Genomic DNA, 18,362 nt, shown 5'->3' on the forward strand with positions numbered 1-18,362 from the left:
AAAACAAAGGCACCGTTCTCCAGTTCCTATGGTAAGTGGTTTATTTTTGATGATTTGTTAGTTTTGGCACATTTTGGGGAAATGAAAAAATTCCTACAGTGACTTTGGATTTGATCTAATTCAGTTTGATGGGCAGTCCTACTGTTTTCTATGTGTTCACATAGGAAATAAACCATGACACGTAGAAACGTTTCTCCTTTCAATCCCTTAAAAAACACATCAGTATATATAGATACTCTTCTGAAAGTAAGCTGTTTTGGTCCTCTAATAAAATGTACAAAATATTACATCTTAGTTATGTTTTTTTTAAAGGAGACAAAATAAGAAGATTGTTTGTCACATGAAACAATCTTGATTAGTTTCTCAGAGAGTAAAAAGAGCGAAAAAAAAGAAAAGAAACGAGGCTCCCGTTTGTAAGTTATTCACATCTGTTGCCCCTTTGGGGAAAGACGACACATTCATATCATATGGGAACAACCCGTGGAGCTGCGCAGCTAGCGTAGGCAAGCCCAGACATATAAGATGGTGTTTAAATCTCATAAGAACTACAAAACCCTCAGTTTGATTCAGCTTATAAAATGTTTCTTTCCCAACTTTATTTTAAATTTGATAAACTTGCACCAAAAAGAAAAGATGAATCCGTTTCCTGATGTTCTGGAGTTTGTATATATATTTTTTTGACATAAGGAGCTGAAGTGGCTTCAAGTAAAACCTCCGTCTGCAGCCTTTCCCATATGATCCGAATGCGTCCGTCGTCGTCCGAAGGGGCAGAGTCAGAGTCAGCCTGGGGGCGGGGGTCAGAAGTACGGAACGGCGGTCAGTTTGTACCACTTGACCGTCTCTTTGCTGAGGTCAAAGTCTTTGAGCCTGAGCGTGATGCCGCCCAGGAAGTAGTTCTCGCGCAGCGACTCGGCGCTGAGCACGCTCAGCTGCAGCTCCCGCAGGCTGAGGGTTTCCTTGCTGTAGTTGCTGTACACCAGCTGGGGAGAGGAGACGAGCAGAAGTTAGAACAGAGACCATCCAAAAGGTCAGAGGAGGAGCTTCGTCCTCGAAGGCGGAGCTATGTCCACCCAGGCGATTTGCACAGCTGAATGGTTGCCATGGAGATTAAAGGATTTCTCAAACATGCATGAAAACATCAAGGTGACGCTCCAGGTATGTTTTTGATGACTACAATATTACAACATGACGTAAAGCTAAAAAAAAAAAAAAAAGAGTCTATTTTACATAGTGCTGCCTCTTTAAAGTAGCGGCGTTTCCATTGACCGTAGGTTTGTGCAAATTGAAATGACAAAAAATACATTAACTTAATGGAAACAGCAATTTAAAAAAAAAGAACTAGTTTTTTGATTTAAAAAGTTTTTGTGCTAGGATGAGGAGGTTGGTTTTCATATCAAAGTAGATATATTTCACTAAACAGAAACAGTTTTGTTCACATCATGAGACTCGTGTGATGTGAAAAAAACTGTTTCTGTTCCAGTTTAGTAAAATACATCTATTTTGATATGGCTGGAAAACCAACCCCCTCATCCTAGCACAAACACTTAGCCGGATGTTATTACTGGCGTAAACGCCAAAGAAGACGACAGGAAGTAGTTGGAGGATGATTGTTTTTTTTTCTTCCAGAAAATGTGCAGAAGCAGAGTTCTCACTGTTCATAAAAAAAAGTCTGTCATTCCAACGTGGTGAATTTGTAAAACTGCTGGCTAGAAGATAAACAGGTTTGTCGCACCAACACCTGAACGCAAATGTCTTCGCTGATGGTTGATAGATGAACACTAGAGCCATGTCTGAATTATGAATATCTCATGTGAGATTTTTTATCAATTTTTGTCCTGAATAAGCTTATTTGTGATTAATCTAGATTTCTTATTTAGTGGAAACACTGCAATATTGCGAAATTGTGCTTTGTTTTTTTTTGACATTAGTGGAATATTGCTAAACTTTTGTGCACATTTGTAATGGAAACGCAGCCACTGGGGTGTGTTTCCTCACCATCTCGTTGAAGGTGGGGTTCCTGGTTTTCCTGGAGATCTTCGTCTTGCGTTTTGAAGTCTTGTGAGGATCAGGAAGCAGGTAGGTTTTTACGTACGGGTTCGGATCCGTTCCGTCTTCAGAAACCTACAAAAAGTAGGGAGGACAATACAGTTCAGTTCAGATGTTTACATACAGTCACATTGATAAATGTTTTCTTAGTGGGGAGATGTTAACAGGGTTTCTGAAGGGTGCACAAACTAAAATTTAAGACTTTTTAAGACCATTTAAAAACCATTGTGAATGAAATTTAATACATATAAAGTGACAATAGTGCTGGAAAAAAGCACCCCCCCCCCAGGAAACTAAACCTGTGAAATTTCTGGGGTCTTTTTGCATTACGTTTAGCTAGCTAGCTATTTATCATGCTTTTTGCAGAAAAAGCTACCTAGCGTTTTTTGTTTAAGTGTATGTTTGTAAATTGGTTAGATGTATTTGCCACAGGCCGATTTATTTTGCCAGCCCATATAATGTTAGACTCACACTTTAGTTATATAATTACGTTTATTGGTCTGCTAGCTAGCATTTTTTTACGTCTATCTTGCAACTGTCAGTCACAACCATAGTCATAATAAATAATTATTATATCTATGCAGCCAAATGCAGGTAAGTTTACACTTAGCCCTGATCTACATAAAAAAAACCCAGACATATACACCTGGACAAAAGGGCTCTCAGCATGTGTTTTTCAAAGTTTGTATTTACCAAGTCTCGGATGTGCATGACCATGATGAACAGAGTGCTGTTTCTGTACGAGATGGAAAGCTTCACTTCTCCTTCCACCCGACCAGAGGTTGGACTCAGCAGAGGCTCTGAGATGGAACAACACCACACATCAAACTCAGAAACATTACTGCTGACACCTCACCACTGGGATTTTCACACACCAGATGCAGCAGGAACGAAAAGAAATGCTTGGAAGATTATTGATTTTCAAAGTAGACAGACTAATGACGAAGAACAAAGAGTCGTACGGAAAGTGAAACCGGGCGAAAACGTCTGTGGAATTCCAGACATGCGAGGAAGGTGTGGGAAGAGGACAGGTTTTTACCAGGTGGATTGGGTGTGGTGTCTAAGCCCTCCGTTTTCTCATCGCGAGCAATTGGATGGAAGAAAGTGTAGATCAGGTCACACTATATATAAAAAAAAGTAAACGGGTCATTCAGAAAGTTTAAATCTTGATAGTGAGGGGGACTAAAAGTGAGGCTGTTCATGTCAGCACCTGGGCCACTTCTGTGGAGCTCCTCATCAGGTTGTGGACGTAACTGTTGAGCTCCAGTTTCCTCTTGGCTGCCACCTCCTTAATGTGGGTGCGACCAAGAACCATCTTGTTTGGAAAACTACAGAATTAAAAAAAATCCAAAAAAATCATCAAATTCTGACGGTTAATCCTGCTAGATTTAATTACTAATCTTCCGAACAGAAGGAAGGCCTCTTTAAGGTGGGAGTTGGTATAAACTAATATAGAGTTACATACAACTGAGGGGTTACAGCAAAACAAGTTTCGGCGGGTCAAATTTAAGACTATTAAAGGCATTTTTAATGCCACCTTGAATGAAATTTAAGACCAAAATCTATAAATTTATGGGATGGTTGGAAGATTCGGCTCTTTTACAGTCAAACACAGCAACAACGACAACATTTTTAGTATTTGTTTGTGGCTCTTGGCAGCAGCTTAGTGCTTTTCCCGCTGCCTGTAGTACCTAGCTTAAAAGTTTTTTGAACAGAATTCACCTAGCCTTCTATGGGTTAAAAAAAATCTGATAATACCATCAGGACTTTTTCCCTCTTAACATCATTAATTGAAATTCATCAAGACGACGATGAATCAAAATTCTTATGATAAGAAATTTTTCATGAGAAATGATATGATAAGCCAGTTTAGAAAAAGAAAAGTTTGGAGCCAGGATTACGGATAACAGTTACTAAAACATTGGTTAAATGGCGTTTATGGACTCAGCTGAAGACTTTGGCCTATTTGAAGTCTGTGACAGTTGACATAAACTAATACGCTAATCTAACCGATCATCTGATATCATCACAGTTTTCTGTCTGGACGCTACACAGAATGAACCTGTGGAGACTCAAAGGGACTAGTGAAGGTGAAATGTTACCCCGGCAGCTTCCAGAGCGGGAACACAATGGTCAGTTTGTTGTGGAGCTCCTGAAACTCGTCGAACGTGCGGAAGACAAACTGAGCCTCGTTTTGGCCTTCCCTCATAATCCTCACCACGTAGGTCTGCCCAGACAGGACGGAAACACACAGGGGGCTTTAAGACAGTCACCATACGACACGGAGCAGAGACGGCATCGAGAGGCGTCGGTAGGGGCTCACGTAGTGCTTGTCCGGGTTGTATCTCTTCTGGAAGGAGAAGATGGTGGCGTGGACGATGCGCCCGTCCTGCTTCATGGTGTACGTCTTGGGCGAGAAGGACAGGATGGGCTCGTCGTTGGCAGGAAGGCCGGAGAATCGTAACTGGGCGAGGTTGTGGATGAAGAAGTTGAATTTGGTGGCTATGCTTCCCAGGCTGGACTCGATCAGTCTGCGGTGGGGAGGAGAGAAGGCGGAGGGAACCAAGGAGATTTAAGACTGAGGTGAAAACTGACAACAAAAGCTCTTAAAATAACTAAAATTAACACTCCTAAAATATGGTTTTGTTCAAAAGATCTAGTTTTAGACCAATATGTGTTGAATGTTTTCTGTTGAAACAGATGCTATTCAGTCTCTGGGGCTGTGTGTTATAAGCCTGGCGGGCCACCAGGCTTTACTTACATTAATACTTGTATGTTAGTACAAGTTAATGTACTGATAATGACATAATAATGCAAGTTCGTTTTCTCAAAGACCAACACTTAACACTGGAACTGGAAGATATTCAGGATATCCAAAATAAAACAATGAAAAACAATAAATACAACAGAAATTAAAGCCACACACAACCGAAATCATAAATAAGATGGATTATCTATGAAAATTGTTCTTCAAGAAATATTAACTCATTGTTCATTTTAATTTATCAAGCAATTTTTTGATTAATTGTTGATTAGCTTGTGACAGGCTTATCAGTCTCTTTCGTAACTTTGTTGTGCCACCTGGTGGCGTGTGACATTACAGAAATAATTCCTTTTGACCAACACTTTCCACATAATACTACTTCAAAGTATGAACATTTTATACTTTAAAGTATTTATTTTATTTTAAGGTTCGTTCTGCACCTGAGACCAGGTTACCGTGACTACCTCGTAAAGAAGATGGTGGCCTCAGCATCGGTGTTGTGAGGCTGCAAGGCGTCAAACACGTACTTCAGGTCCTGTGAGCCCGTCAGAACCGGCAGCCCCGATGACATCATCTGCAACAAACACAACTCATGTAAAGAGACAAAGACACCAAACGCGTTTAACGCAGTGTTTTTTAGTTATTTATTTTTTAAACTATTGAACAATTCGTTACTGGGTATATTCTTGCATTGTCAGGGTGAATATTTTAACATAAGTTTAAGTGTTCAATTATGCTTCTTTACCAACTTTAGCTAAAGATATTAGCCATGGCTAATGAAACGTCCCAGTATTTTAGCCATAGCTGCTTTCGCGAGGCCTCACCAAGGACAGAAGATGGAGGAAAAGTCCGGAGTTCTTGCGGATGAGGTTGTAGGCTTGGCAGCACAGGTCTACGAACAGCTGGAAGCGACTGGTGGGACGCTCCCCTCCGTTGATGACGTACGCCATGTCGGAGGTCAAAACAAATGGGGCTCGGTCCCTGATGAGACAAAAGGAAGGGAGGAATGAAAATGGGTGGAAGTAGCCGATACATGGTGAATTTGATTAGATTTATTTATTTATTTCAAACAGGTTTGTGAAAGGTTTAATAAGTACATCCTCCATATGTTTGCGAATTTTCCACAATTTCAATTTGATTTGCTTGATCTTAAATATAGTTGTTTTTTTTTAAATTGGACGTCTGTGCCATACTTTGTACCTCTCTTTCTCTACATTTCTGAAAAATAAAAGAAAGTGGGGAAGTTTTTTTTTGTCTAAACACTAAATCATAAATGCTGACGAGGATTTTTTTTAAACCAAAAAAGAGGACATAAAAAAAAAAGACATGTGAAAGCGCTAAGTGTGTGGATGTTGCCGTTAAGAAGCAGGTCATGCCTGAAACATCTATTAATCATGCAACAGCAGCTTCCGCTACATTTCAAACTTGCTAACCTAAAAACCAGAAACGTAGCTGCTATGAGTGCTGGGGCATTGCTGCATAATAATCAGAGGTGTATGATTATCAAATTATAATAATTTGAAATAAAATAGTAAACTATATTATTAGTCTTTAAATGTGCATTGAATGATAAAAAGTTACCAAAAGGTGATCTAGATTTGTATAAATTGTCATCTTTCCTTTAAAAAAAAATAGAAAACTAGTTTGAAACTGAACAAATTCATGTTCTATGTGATAATTTGGGATTCCCTTTCAAATTTTACGGATGTTCTTGGAAAAACACAGATGACGCTTTTTTTCTACCTTTGTCCTCACCACCATATGAAGCGAAAACGCAAACAGTTTGGGTGAAATCAGCTGGTACATGACCTTTTATCCGCTCTGATAACACAGCAATAAATCCAAAACCACGACAGTCATCGACATCCTGTTTAATCACAGATAGCGAGCCAAAGCCCGTTTTATCTGACAGGCAACAGCAACAATTTACAGCAACTTATCTGATAATTACCTTTTAAAGCTGCCAAACATCTGGGCGTGGCCCAGGAATTTGCCAAAGTCTATGTGAAACATGTGACCGGTGGAGCGCAGCATGATGTTGTCGTTGTGGCGATCACAGATGCCGAGGACGTAGGTCGCAACGCAGCAACCGGCGCAGGAGTAGATAAAGTTCTCAGATGCCTGCAAAGATATATAAAAAAAAACAAGTTGAATATCAAAAAGGAAAAAGTTTGAACCATGACTTTTTCACAAAAAAATGGCTTACTTACTTTATCCCAAAGAGAAATACATAAACTCAGAAAGTGGAACTAAATTATGGCTTTAAAGCTTAGTTTGCCAAAATGATTAATCGGATCAATTGTGATTAACCGACTACTAATTTAGTAATCGACTAATTGTTAACTGAGTATACAGACTCGGTATACAAAAAGGAAAATTATTATTAAAAGAAACACAGAGAACACTAATTAGGTCAAAACTGCTCTAAAATATGCACATTTTACATTTAGCATAAAAAAACACAACCTTTTTTGTCTTTAAATATGTTCTTCCCACAACTCCTTTGTAAAAAGATAAATCTCATACTAAGCACCTTTTCCTGCCCAATTATTAATCAGTTGGTCAAAAAAATTAATCATCAGATCAGTCCTACTCTGTATTAATGTTAAATCAAGCAGAAAGGGCTGAGCTTTTTACGTGTTGATGGTAGAAGTAATGTCTTTAGCTGTAAATTTGCTACAATTGATTCAATGTTTATTGTATGTTAAGGCAATATAATATTTATTTTTCTTGTTTAAACACGGAATTGAATTATTTATTTACATTTTTTGTATGTTTCCCTAATATTACACAAAATAAGTGGTAAAATGAAAACCCTGCAGAATGTGCCATTTTTATTTCCGATTAATCGTCAGAATAATGTATTAGTAAAATAATCATGAGTTTAGTCTCACACTTTCTACTTTTTAACAAAGTGAAACAGCTCTAATGTTAAAGGATTCCTTTCCATAAATGGATGAATAAGTGAATGAATGCATGTAGCACTAACAGTGAGTTTAGGAGGAAGTTTCTTTAATCTTCCTAAAGTTATTGTCAACATTTCGTGTGCGTACCTTCTCATATTCATCCTCAGCAGGGTTGTACTTGCGCAGCCACTCAGCCAGAGGTTTGTCCTTAAAGGATCCGGTAACGCCATATTCTACCTGAATCTTTCTGAGGGTGTCAGAGAAAGGCACCAGCTCCACCATACCTTAAAAAACAAAACAAAACACACAAAAAAAACAAGACATCTTTTTAAAAAACAGTGCAAACAAATTAAGAGAGATGCTTACAGGGGCTGGAAAAGCCGCTGTGGACCTCAAAGATCGCAATGTTTATGGTTTTCTCTAAAAGTGTGAGCGCTTTGGTTGAAATCTGACGCGCGTCACCTTTATCCTGGCCGGTGGAGATGCATTTGAAGTTGACAATGCGGAGGTCCAGCCCCTCCTGCAGCCAGATGCGGTCCATAATGCGAATCATCTGAAGAGCCAGCATGTCCTGCCTCAAGTCTTCTCCTACCTGATTCAGACACGGAGCAAACGAGAGGTCAAAAACAAAAACATTCTGATAATGATAACATTGTTGGGCTTAATTTAAGCCACCAGGGGGCGCAGAGGTGCATGGAGAAGCCAGGAAAGCAGTTTGTTTCAACTACTGCAGGATTTTGGTGACAGATACATGTCAGTGTTTAAAATCTAAACCAGTTAAAATTTCTCCAAAACTATGTTTGACTTGTCTGCTGTTGTTCATGAAGCTGTTTGCTCATTTATGTTCTCCTTCACAGAACTGGATATGCTTTAGGATATGAACTGACATTAGTATGCTAGCTCCCACTAAACACCGTGTTGTTGTAGTGATTTAGTGTTAGCGCAACAAATGTTTATGATTATTGCTTTAGGGTCTTTAGCTAGCTGTGCCCACCACTGGAAGCCTGCGTCTGAAACATGACAGCTTGTAAGACAGCCTGCAAGGCGCTGTGAGCTGACTGCATGGTACTAATGTTCCATTGTTGGTGTGTTTGTGTATGAGTGTGTGTAGGCGGATAACGGACCTTAAACATAACATTGATTTCCTCTCCTAATGGATCTGCATTGACCAATGCCAGCTTAAGGGGAACTGCGTTGGAGTTGAAGAAAGAACAGGCCTGCAAACAAGCAGAAGTATGTTTTCTAATGACTTCTGCAGGATAAACACGTTAAACATTATTAGAGAAAAGAGATTAAGTATTTTCATCACAGTCTTGAAAGAAGAACAGAGATTTAGATTTCAGTGGATGTCGATTTTATGCTATAGGTCATCCAACAGAAAATTTTGTCCACCTCCAAACTTTTAGAAAAACATGTAAAAAAAAAAAAAAAACACAGTTTAACCACCACTATATAAATATGATCATATTGTTAATGTATATTTCCATAAAAATGTATTTTGTAATAACTGAGAAAGGGGCAGGTTTATACAAGCTTTTTTCCTTTTCCTGCTCTCTCTCCACTCGTGTATAGTAAAGTGTTATAAGAGAACATGTTGTGAATCAACGATAATATTAGTTAAATCAAGTATCTAAGCCGATTGATATTGATAGTCAATGTGTTTTGGAGGAAAAGCCAGTCGTTTCATAACCTACCTTGACGTTTAGCTCCTTAGCTACCAGACTTGGATTCAGGGGAAGTCGGCAGCTGTTTCTCTGGAAAAAGTTCTGAATGTTTTCAAGGCCTTCCTGCAGCGCCACCTGAACGCACACAGTAACACAATATTTAAATCTAAAAGGAATCGCCTATAACTTGATGCCATTTAACACACAGAGACACAAGAAAATAAAACAAACTAACAAATCAGACTGACCTGTCTGGTGGATCCCCCGGCCTGTCTGACCCTCTCGGCGACCGTTCCCAGCAGAGTGGCCAGGTGAGTCTGCTTTTCCAGCTCTGCCCTCAGTTTGCTCCCACAAAGACACAGCAAGGCACCCAGGACCTGCTCATAGCGCCGCCCCCAGGTAGAGTCCTGCACTGCATCTTTGAGTAGCCTGCAGCAATCAACATGAATCCACCATTTAAAGAAGCCCCAAAAAGAGGCTTCAAAGTAAGCCTCATCAACCCAGAGTTTGGTAGTAACTAGTTACATTTGCTCAGTTTACTTGAGTTGTACGTTTTACTTTTACATGAGTGGTTTTATTATGAAGTATCGTTACTCTAACTGGAGTAAAATTTCTGGATTCTCTAGTCACTGTGAGTAACTTCACTGAATGAAGAGCAGAGATGTTTTAACCAAACGTCCACCACAAACAGACACACACCTGCAGTTTTTGCTACGGCTTCATAAGTTTTATGTTGAAAGAATTAGTTTTGAAAAATGTTTTGTAATTATGTTATTTATATGAATTATTTTGATTTCTAAAATACTAACATTTCCAGATAACATGATGATGGAATTTTTAAATATCAAATGACTGATGTTTCTATCAGTACTTGATTAGACTTTTTACCAAATACTTTTTTTACCCTTATTCGAGCCATTTCTTGGACCGCTGCTTTTTAATTTTACCGGAGTAAAAATATGTTGAAGTATTAATTACTGTAGTACAATTTTTGAATACTCTACCCCTTTCTGATTAAGACCTGGTGCAACTCAGTGTTTCTGCAGACTCACCAGTACAGGTAGTGGGCAATATTGATGTTTCCTTGAGCTCTGGATAGCAGGAACAGGACCAGAGAGTTGTTTAGGTGACACTCAAACTTTATTGCCTTAAGGAGAGCACAGATGACATTTTGAATTTAAAATTTGAGCATAAAAACTTTAGGAAATCAGTTAAAAAACATAATTTTTTTTAACATAAATTCAGCTAGTTCAGCTCTACCTGAACTAGCTGTGGCAGGTAGTCGGCGAGTTCGTCATCACTGCTCTTCTCAATCCAGCTTACAGCCACACTTCTCACTTCGGTATCTGCAAACCTACACAAACAGACGTAACACATTTAACGTTTTCAGTTTGCCACAGAGATTAAAACTTGACTGCATCCAGGAAAGCAGAATCATGAGCAGCGTTTCCATTAATCGTAAAAATTGCTCAAATCGAAACGACGAGAAGATAAATTTGAGTAATGGAAGCACGACAATTTAGAAAAAAAGTCAAGTTGTTTTGAAAAATATTCTTGCACTACGACAAGGTGCTTTCTAGGACGCAGGTATGGAATGTGTTTTATAGTGCGTACTTTGAGTCCAGTAACTCCAGTGCAGTGACTAGGGGGAGTGAGGGCCAGCGGTGCAGCAGGGAGTGGATGTGAGCCATGCTGGCCCAGTCCCAGCTGGGCGCGCTGGCCAGCACTTTGGGGAGGCTGCTGGGGTGGTACCGACGGCAGTGGAGCCGGTGGTCCCACAGGACCTGGTGGTCGGAGCGCTTCAACCTGCAGGAGGAAACAATTCACTTTGCATTTAAATAACCGATTCAGAATGTTGCAGTATCTACAATTTTAGGTTTTAAACAAAAAGTGGCAAGTGTGAAATCATTTACAAAATAAAATTTAAAAAAATCACACCACATAAAAAAAAGATAGTGGTAAATCATATTTATCCTTTGAATTATTTTTAATTTTAACTGGAAGTTGAATTACTTTTGTAAATAGATAAACACAAGTCATCTGTATTTATTTCTGTAGCATTCTGCACGAGAACGTCAGTGCTGAATTTAGTCCATCTATTTTTATTTAATGCCTGCCTGCCTGTCTTAGCAGGCAGGCATTTATAAGCAGCAACTGAGACTGAGAACTATTTGGTTATTATTTCTCTGATACGCAAGTGGTACCCAGTCTTGGTTACCTTTATCAAAATTGTTCATTTTGTCAATAACTATTAATAGTTATTTATAGCCATACCAAATCCTTTTTGTTGTTCAATAACTCAAAAACATTCAGAGAACGCCACACACAATTTAAAGTGGCAGAATTATCTTCTAGGTAATCTCGTAGCACAGTCAAATAACTGTTACCTTCAGTTGTTGTAAAATGCTTTATTTATCAATTATGACTTAAATTAAAACTTGGTGAAATTGGGCTTCTGTGACTTTAAAAAGCTCCTGCTCTTTTTGAAACTCCGCCTTCAGGAAGTCATCACAAGCTCAGCAGCAGCTTATCTGATGCTCACTTCCACCAGTTGTTTGCTAATTGCTGCTGGCTAGTCTGGAGGAGCTGAGTGAGAGAGGGCTGCTCTGTGAGGCAGTAACTTGAAAACTGCATCCCTAAGAAGGAGCTGAGCCTCCAAGGCCATGCTGCACAGCTAAATGGTTGCCATGGAGATTAAAGGAGATTAAAGGATTTCTCAAACATGCATGAAAGAGTCAAGGCAACACTGGAGGCATGTTTTAGATGAGGGATTAACTTTATAACACAACATAAAGCTAAGAAAAACCTTGATTTTAGATGATATTGCCCCATTAATAGTATCTTTAGGCCTCACATGTTAACAACATCCCAACGAAATAATAATATCAGTGATTTTATGTGATGTTATTCATGCAGATCAACATTACTTACAAACTCTTGAGAACAGAAGAGGGTGCTGGTACACAAATTTGCTGAAACTGTTCTTTTCCGTTTTCACATAGAAAAAAAATAAAGAAAGATTCTTTTACCCAAAATTGGAGGCTCGGCTGCAGATTTTCTCCAGCTTCCGCCTCAGGTCCGGGTCCAGCTCTTCCAGTGTGTGGGGCTCGGGGCTGGGGGCCTCCTTAGGTCCAACATATAAAACATCCACCCCTGATTTGGGGAAGTCCACCTGATGGCAGAGACAAGACCAGAACTGGGATCAGTTTATGCTCTCAGTGGAAACCAACTGAATAATATAAAAATAAAAAGATCCTTGCTGGATCTACTGGTTGTGAATTATTGTCATGTTTCAAAGTCCAATTTTGCTACAGCTCTCATTTTTACAAAGTGGCTCACATTTTCCTCAAACATCTTCTGATAAATGCTAAACATCACTGTGGATGACATTTCCACCATGTATCACATTTGGTATGAGGTGGTTTTTAATTGGTCACTGTATTTGATTTATGCCAAACTCAGGCTCTCTACTTTTTAAGACCATTATGAACTAAATTTAAGACCTGTATTGTGACAAAAAAAATTCACAAAACACAAAATTGGACATCTTATTTGTGAGCTCTTTTGAACAGAACAAATGTGAACATTTACCTATGAAAGATGTGAAAAGGGCTATCTAGCTAGTTAGCAAGAGTACATTAGCAGCTAGTTAGCGGTAGCCTCAAACTTACTTAAACATTCACCTGACAGAAAAGTGCCAAGAGAAGAATATATTAATAGAATGTGATAAAATAGTCCAGCCAGGAGCAAATTTAAGGCCTAACATATTTCAGGCTAACCTACATTTCAAGACATTTTAAGGCCTTAATTTCAGACACATGCATTTAAGACTTTTTAAGGATGTGTGAAAACCCTGAAAACATGTCCTCTGTTAAGCTGTCCAAATAATTAAACTTTAGATTAATCTGTTCCACAACATAATTCCAGAAGTTCAGGAGTTTGTCTATATTTTCTCTGGTAAACTTGAGGAGCAACTGTTTCATCACTGTGACATGCTTGTGTGTAATTCTAGCCATTTAAAGTGGAAATGTATATGAATCTGTCCTAATTTATTCCGTACTGGAAACTATATCTTACTGAAATTGTTTTTTAAAAAGTATTGTCTTTGTTTACCTATATTACTCGAGCGTCTCAGAGGTGTTTAAGCATATATAAAACATTAACAATATGTTAGAAAAACTCTCAGGCTGTAATAATTTTCCCACATGCCTGTATCTGATACTCCCATCAAACTGACCTGTAATATGATCCTTTCTGCAGGAACCTTCTTGCGGCTACCTGTAGCACCAGCAGCGCCAGCAGCTCCTTGAGCAGACGTCCACAGACACAAGAACCTCGTGTCTCGTGCAAGAACTCTGTTAAACACAGAAGTTAACATAAACTAAAAAAAAAACTAAACCCAAAGATAATTTACTCTTAATGGTGAAAAGATACCATTAAGAATACATTCTCTATTTAAACCCTTTAAAGCAAGTGAGATCATTCCTTCTCCTCACCGTCTGAAGTCAAACAGGGGCATAGAGACTTTGCCTAAAAACTCTGGGGCTTTCCGCTGTTTGTTGGAATCTGGCGAGCCACTGGCGTTCTGGTTCAGGACCCCAAACAGACTCAGACTCAGCGTGGACTCCAGAGGGAGCACGGCTACGGCGATGGGGAAAATGATCCTAGGAAGGACAAGGCGGCGTCATTAAAAGGTAAAAGGACCGCAGTAGGTCAGTGAAAACTGAAGAATATAAGAGAGGACTTACAGTTCGTCCCATTTGATGTGATAGAAAAAGCTTTTATATGTGCCCACTCTCTTGGAATGGACCGGCTTGAAAAGGTTCTTCCCATTGTGGGTGAGGGAGCACATCAGGAAGTACTTCTCATAGCTGGAGCGAGACAACAAACGATGGTGGTGTGAAATATTCCATCTATGACTAACCACCATGTAGAAGAGGTTGAATCAACTAAAAGGTTTTGATAGAAAGATGTTTTGTCTCATTGATGACAGCAGCTGTGGGCAGGTTGCTGGGGAAAAAAAGGCCTAGAAAGAACTCCTTCAGGGCGATATTTTCAAAGTGAAGCTTAGAAACCTTTTAACGGAGTGCGCTGCTCAAAGGGAACTTGGAGAGATATTGTACCTGCCCACTTAGACCAGAGTGGTTTAATCAGACTAATTTTAACCAGCAAAACTCCCCTGGGGCTGAGTATGCCGATTCTCTACAACATTAGGGACGATGGCGCATTTGAAGAAAGAGACAGATTATGAGTTGAACAACAACAACAACATGCTGTTTGTTTTTTTTTTTGTTTTTTTTTTGTTAAAGAAATTGATTCTGGGGAGATACTGCTTTTCTTAACATTTGGTCTTTTCTCAGAGACCAAAGGGACAAAAACAGCTTTGACTTCCTCATGAAAAACCACGTTATGTGTTGTTTTTCTTCTAAGTAGGCAGTGTACAACCCACAGCGTTATCACCGTCTTAAAAAAAATATAGGATCTGATTGATTCATTCCAGACATTAACACTAGGAAGAATCTTTGCATTCATACATGTAAGCATACATATACGCATACACATATGCATACTCACACACACAATTGAAAATATGTTAAAAGAAACTCTTGTAAATAAATTTATACCAATGAATACTTCTACTTTAACGGAATGCACATAAGAATAAATATGTAAAATAACTATATGCCCAGTATGGACACATCTATCCATACATACATAGGCATCTAGGTATGTTTACATAACAGAGAGGTTATAATGGGGTAGGGTAGTTGAGACTTAAAGATTAACACAATATTTTGTTGTATTACTGATATAACGATGAAAAGATAAGAAATATTAATTATTTATTTTTTTATTGTATTTTACTGTATGACTACAGTGAGACAATGTGTCACAGCAATTATAGTCCCACAAAAACAAATGCTGCTCTTGAAAAACATTCCTATTTGTAATACACTTTTTCAGCAGTCACATAAAGTCTAATTTATATCTTAAGACTGAATATCGTAACTGCATTTAATCCTACTTTCAAAGTTATTGGTATTTATAGATCCTTCCATTGAACAAATAGTGGAGAAGACAGTAAAACTATTTGTCTCAATAGTACTGGCTGCTTCGAGGGTTTTAAATATAATTTAGTGGAATTTATCATGACAATGATAAATCAAAATTACTATCACGATAAGAAAGTTATTACGATAAAGGATAAACGATACAATAAATGACCTCGTCTAGTGTAGACCAATGAACCAGACTGAAGCTTTTTGTCTCAGTCTCTGGTAGAGACAGACACTCGAGAAAAAAAAAAAAAGTCATGCAAATGGAAATTATCACGCTCGTTTTAATTTATCATGCCAACAATTGATTTATCGCCTGATGTGACAGGGCTAGCACCTCTAATCATAATCTTTCTTTATTAGGAACGGCTTGAATAATCGTCCACTGTGAAGTATTTCCCGGCACCAGTCACGGCCGCAGCTGTGTGAGATGTGGCCTGATTAATCCCAAGAGAATAAACAGGCAGTAAGTGCTTCTATCTGTATACACTTCAAATTCAACAGCCTGTACTGTAACTTTAACTCTGCACCGTCTTAACTAACAGAACATATTAATATTTCCAGATGCGAGGCAATAACATCCAAGATGAAGTGTTCTGGTTTCCACGGGTCCAAAAATAAACTCGCTTTAATTAGTGACAGAACCCCACATGCAACCGTGGAGAAAAAAAAAAAAAAAACGCGGGAGGAAATCAGATGCACGTTTACGCCGCAACAAGCTTGCTCCGCTGCTCCGTGCCATCTGCGCTGGCAGCTCCCTCGCTACTCGCAAGCTGGCAATGTGGCGCGGTGAACAGATGGATGACACACGAGCCACAACAATGCTAAACACTTCAACCTCAGTAAGGCGCCGTTATAGTAGCGCCACAACAGATACGAGCTGCTGCTGCTGCTGCTCGGCCGCACAGAGAGAGAGGAGAGAGTTAGTGTCCCGCTCCGGCTTGAAAAGAGCTGATTTTATTTTTTTCTTTTTACGCATTTTTAGAATGGCACAGGAAGCAAATATGCGGCCATATTTGCTTCCTGCCTTAAAATAGTTGTTGTAAGGGGTTGCTGCGCGCTGGAGTTGTAGCGGTTTGTCTTTTAATGAAAACAACTGAAAGCTAAGAAGCAAATGACAGCATAAGAAGAGGAAATAGTTTAAAAAAAACTTTGGAATTTCTTTAAAGTGATTCCATTAAAATAGTTACTGCTCCTACAATTCCTGTTATTTTATATTAAGTTGTCTAAGTCTCCACTGAGCTTTTTACAAATAAAGGGAAGAAATCTTTTATTTTCCGGAACAGCAGCGGGATCCTTGTCACTGATCCTGGTCACTGCTGTGAAACAGAGCTGTGAATGGAAAATCTGGATCAGATCTGCTTCACACACACACACCCACACACACACACACACACTCAGGAGACAACAGACCATGTCTGGTGTGAAACGAGACACTAGCATGGAAAAATAAGACACAAGGAGCAACACCAGATCTCTTTGCTGAGTAAAAGAGATCCAGGTATGCTACTGTGAAGGCACAGCTCGACAGAACAGGCTGTAATTTTATAGGATCGCCGCAATAGAACATGGAGCTTTTTACCAAATGCTCACCAACTAAATCATTTACAAACCTAAATATTTTACTGAAACTTCTGTCATTTGCTGCTCATTTCCTCTTTTGTGGTAGGGCTGGACGATATGATTAAAAAATATATCACATTATAAACGTTGCATTGATAATTATCGATTATTTTTTTGTTTTAAATATCTGAAATACTGCCAAACTGGTGACAGGACCTTTCCTGTTTTATTCACAGTATTTCACACAGTTTTTTTTTTTTGTTTTTTTTTTGAAGCAGTTATGGAGCAAAACCTGAAACTGCTTCTGCGCAAGTTACTTCATAGGTTGTTGCTAGATAACCAATGAAGATATCTGCATGTGATCCAAACTTGTGCCCATTAGAAAAGTCCCAAGAGAAAAATAAACTGCACAGAATATATTAGGTTAAAAAGTCCTGCTGTCTGAAAATTTAAGATCTGTGATTAATAATTTAAGGCCAACTTACAAAGACTTTTTAAGGACTTAATTTTAGATACACAAATGTAAGATTTTTTAAGGATGCGCAGACACCCTGATTTAATCACCGATCACCCAAAATAAAGGAGCTCGATGTATCGGTGCACCCCTCATTTATATATCAAGGTCATGCGAGTTTCAGCATTTATGTTTGCCTTGATCCTATTCAGCGTTGTTGCTGTGTGTTTTACCTGCTGACCCAGTGGCCTGGGATGCCATGCAGCGCAAACAGAGTAAACTGCAGGTGGTCTGTGGTGCCAGAAGCTTCTTTGCTGCCCCTCCCCTCTCCGGCTCCACCATCGTCCGCAGACTGGGCCGAGGCAGAAAAGCTGAAGGACGGCGACGGCGGGCAGAAGGAGCGCAGGTAGAGCTTGACCAGGTCATAGACGGCCTTCGTTAGTAAGGCCATGCTCTCCTCCACAGGACTGGAGCCACCTGTTGACCGGAGCCGGTATTGCATCAGTGCGTGATTTTAATCACATATGGATAAAAACGTAAAAGATGATAGGCCTTGCAAAAGTATTTATACGCCTTTAGTTTTAGTCTTTTTTTTTTGTACATCTCAGGCTGATTAGTAAAGTGTTCAGGAGTTTTAATAAATCAAAGCATGAGATTAAATATTTAAAACATGTGAAAACATGATGAAATAAATGTTGTAATTGTAATGTGACAAAAAAAAAAAGCCTCAACAAGTATGATTTTGTTTGTGCAAGGCTAAGTATGTTAATTTTTACTGGAGTGAACGATTGTGACTGATAAGCAGATGAAGGTTATGTGTGACTGTATGTATGCATATAACTTACTAGTTGATGACTGACCAGGTGATGTTGATCCCAACTAGAAAGCAATGCATGCTGGTCTTAGAAA

General features: G+C 39.0%; 1 protein-coding gene across 1 annotated transcript in view; it reads right to left on the reverse strand.

Moving 5' to 3' along the window:
* Positions 1-797: 797 nt before the first annotated feature.
* Positions 798-18,362, reverse strand: part of pik3c2a (phosphatidylinositol-4-phosphate 3-kinase, catalytic subunit type 2 alpha) — a 34,610-nt gene continuing 17,045 nt past the window's right edge. Inside the window, exons 9-32 of the mRNA XM_032550026.1 lie at positions 18,299-18,332; positions 17,687-17,930; positions 14,129-14,251; positions 13,877-14,044; positions 13,618-13,735; positions 12,410-12,552; positions 10,995-11,186; positions 10,641-10,734; positions 10,433-10,527; positions 9,629-9,809; positions 9,411-9,515; positions 8,841-8,933; positions 8,179-8,308; positions 7,864-8,000; positions 6,762-6,931; positions 5,635-5,791; positions 5,275-5,384; positions 4,370-4,577; positions 4,149-4,273; positions 3,257-3,374; positions 3,086-3,167; positions 2,740-2,846; positions 1,996-2,121; positions 798-980 (exon numbers count right to left, since the gene is read on the reverse strand). Of these exons, the coding sequence (XP_032405917.1) occupies positions 798-980; positions 1,996-2,121; positions 2,740-2,846; positions 3,086-3,167; positions 3,257-3,374; positions 4,149-4,273; positions 4,370-4,577; positions 5,275-5,384; positions 5,635-5,791; positions 6,762-6,931; positions 7,864-8,000; positions 8,179-8,308; positions 8,841-8,933; positions 9,411-9,515; positions 9,629-9,809; positions 10,433-10,527; positions 10,641-10,734; positions 10,995-11,186; positions 12,410-12,552; positions 13,618-13,735; positions 13,877-14,044; positions 14,129-14,251; positions 17,687-17,930; positions 18,299-18,332 (3,243 nt within the window). The remainder of the gene's footprint in view (positions 981-1,995; positions 2,122-2,739; positions 2,847-3,085; positions 3,168-3,256; positions 3,375-4,148; positions 4,274-4,369; positions 4,578-5,274; positions 5,385-5,634; positions 5,792-6,761; positions 6,932-7,863; positions 8,001-8,178; positions 8,309-8,840; positions 8,934-9,410; positions 9,516-9,628; positions 9,810-10,432; positions 10,528-10,640; positions 10,735-10,994; positions 11,187-12,409; positions 12,553-13,617; positions 13,736-13,876; positions 14,045-14,128; positions 14,252-17,686; positions 17,931-18,298; positions 18,333-18,362) is intronic.

The sequence above is a fragment of the Xiphophorus hellerii genome, chromosome 2, assembly GCF_003331165.1.
Source record: "Xiphophorus hellerii strain 12219 chromosome 2, Xiphophorus_hellerii-4.1, whole genome shotgun sequence".
Lineage (NCBI taxonomy): Eukaryota > Metazoa > Chordata > Actinopteri > Cyprinodontiformes > Poeciliidae > Xiphophorus > Xiphophorus hellerii.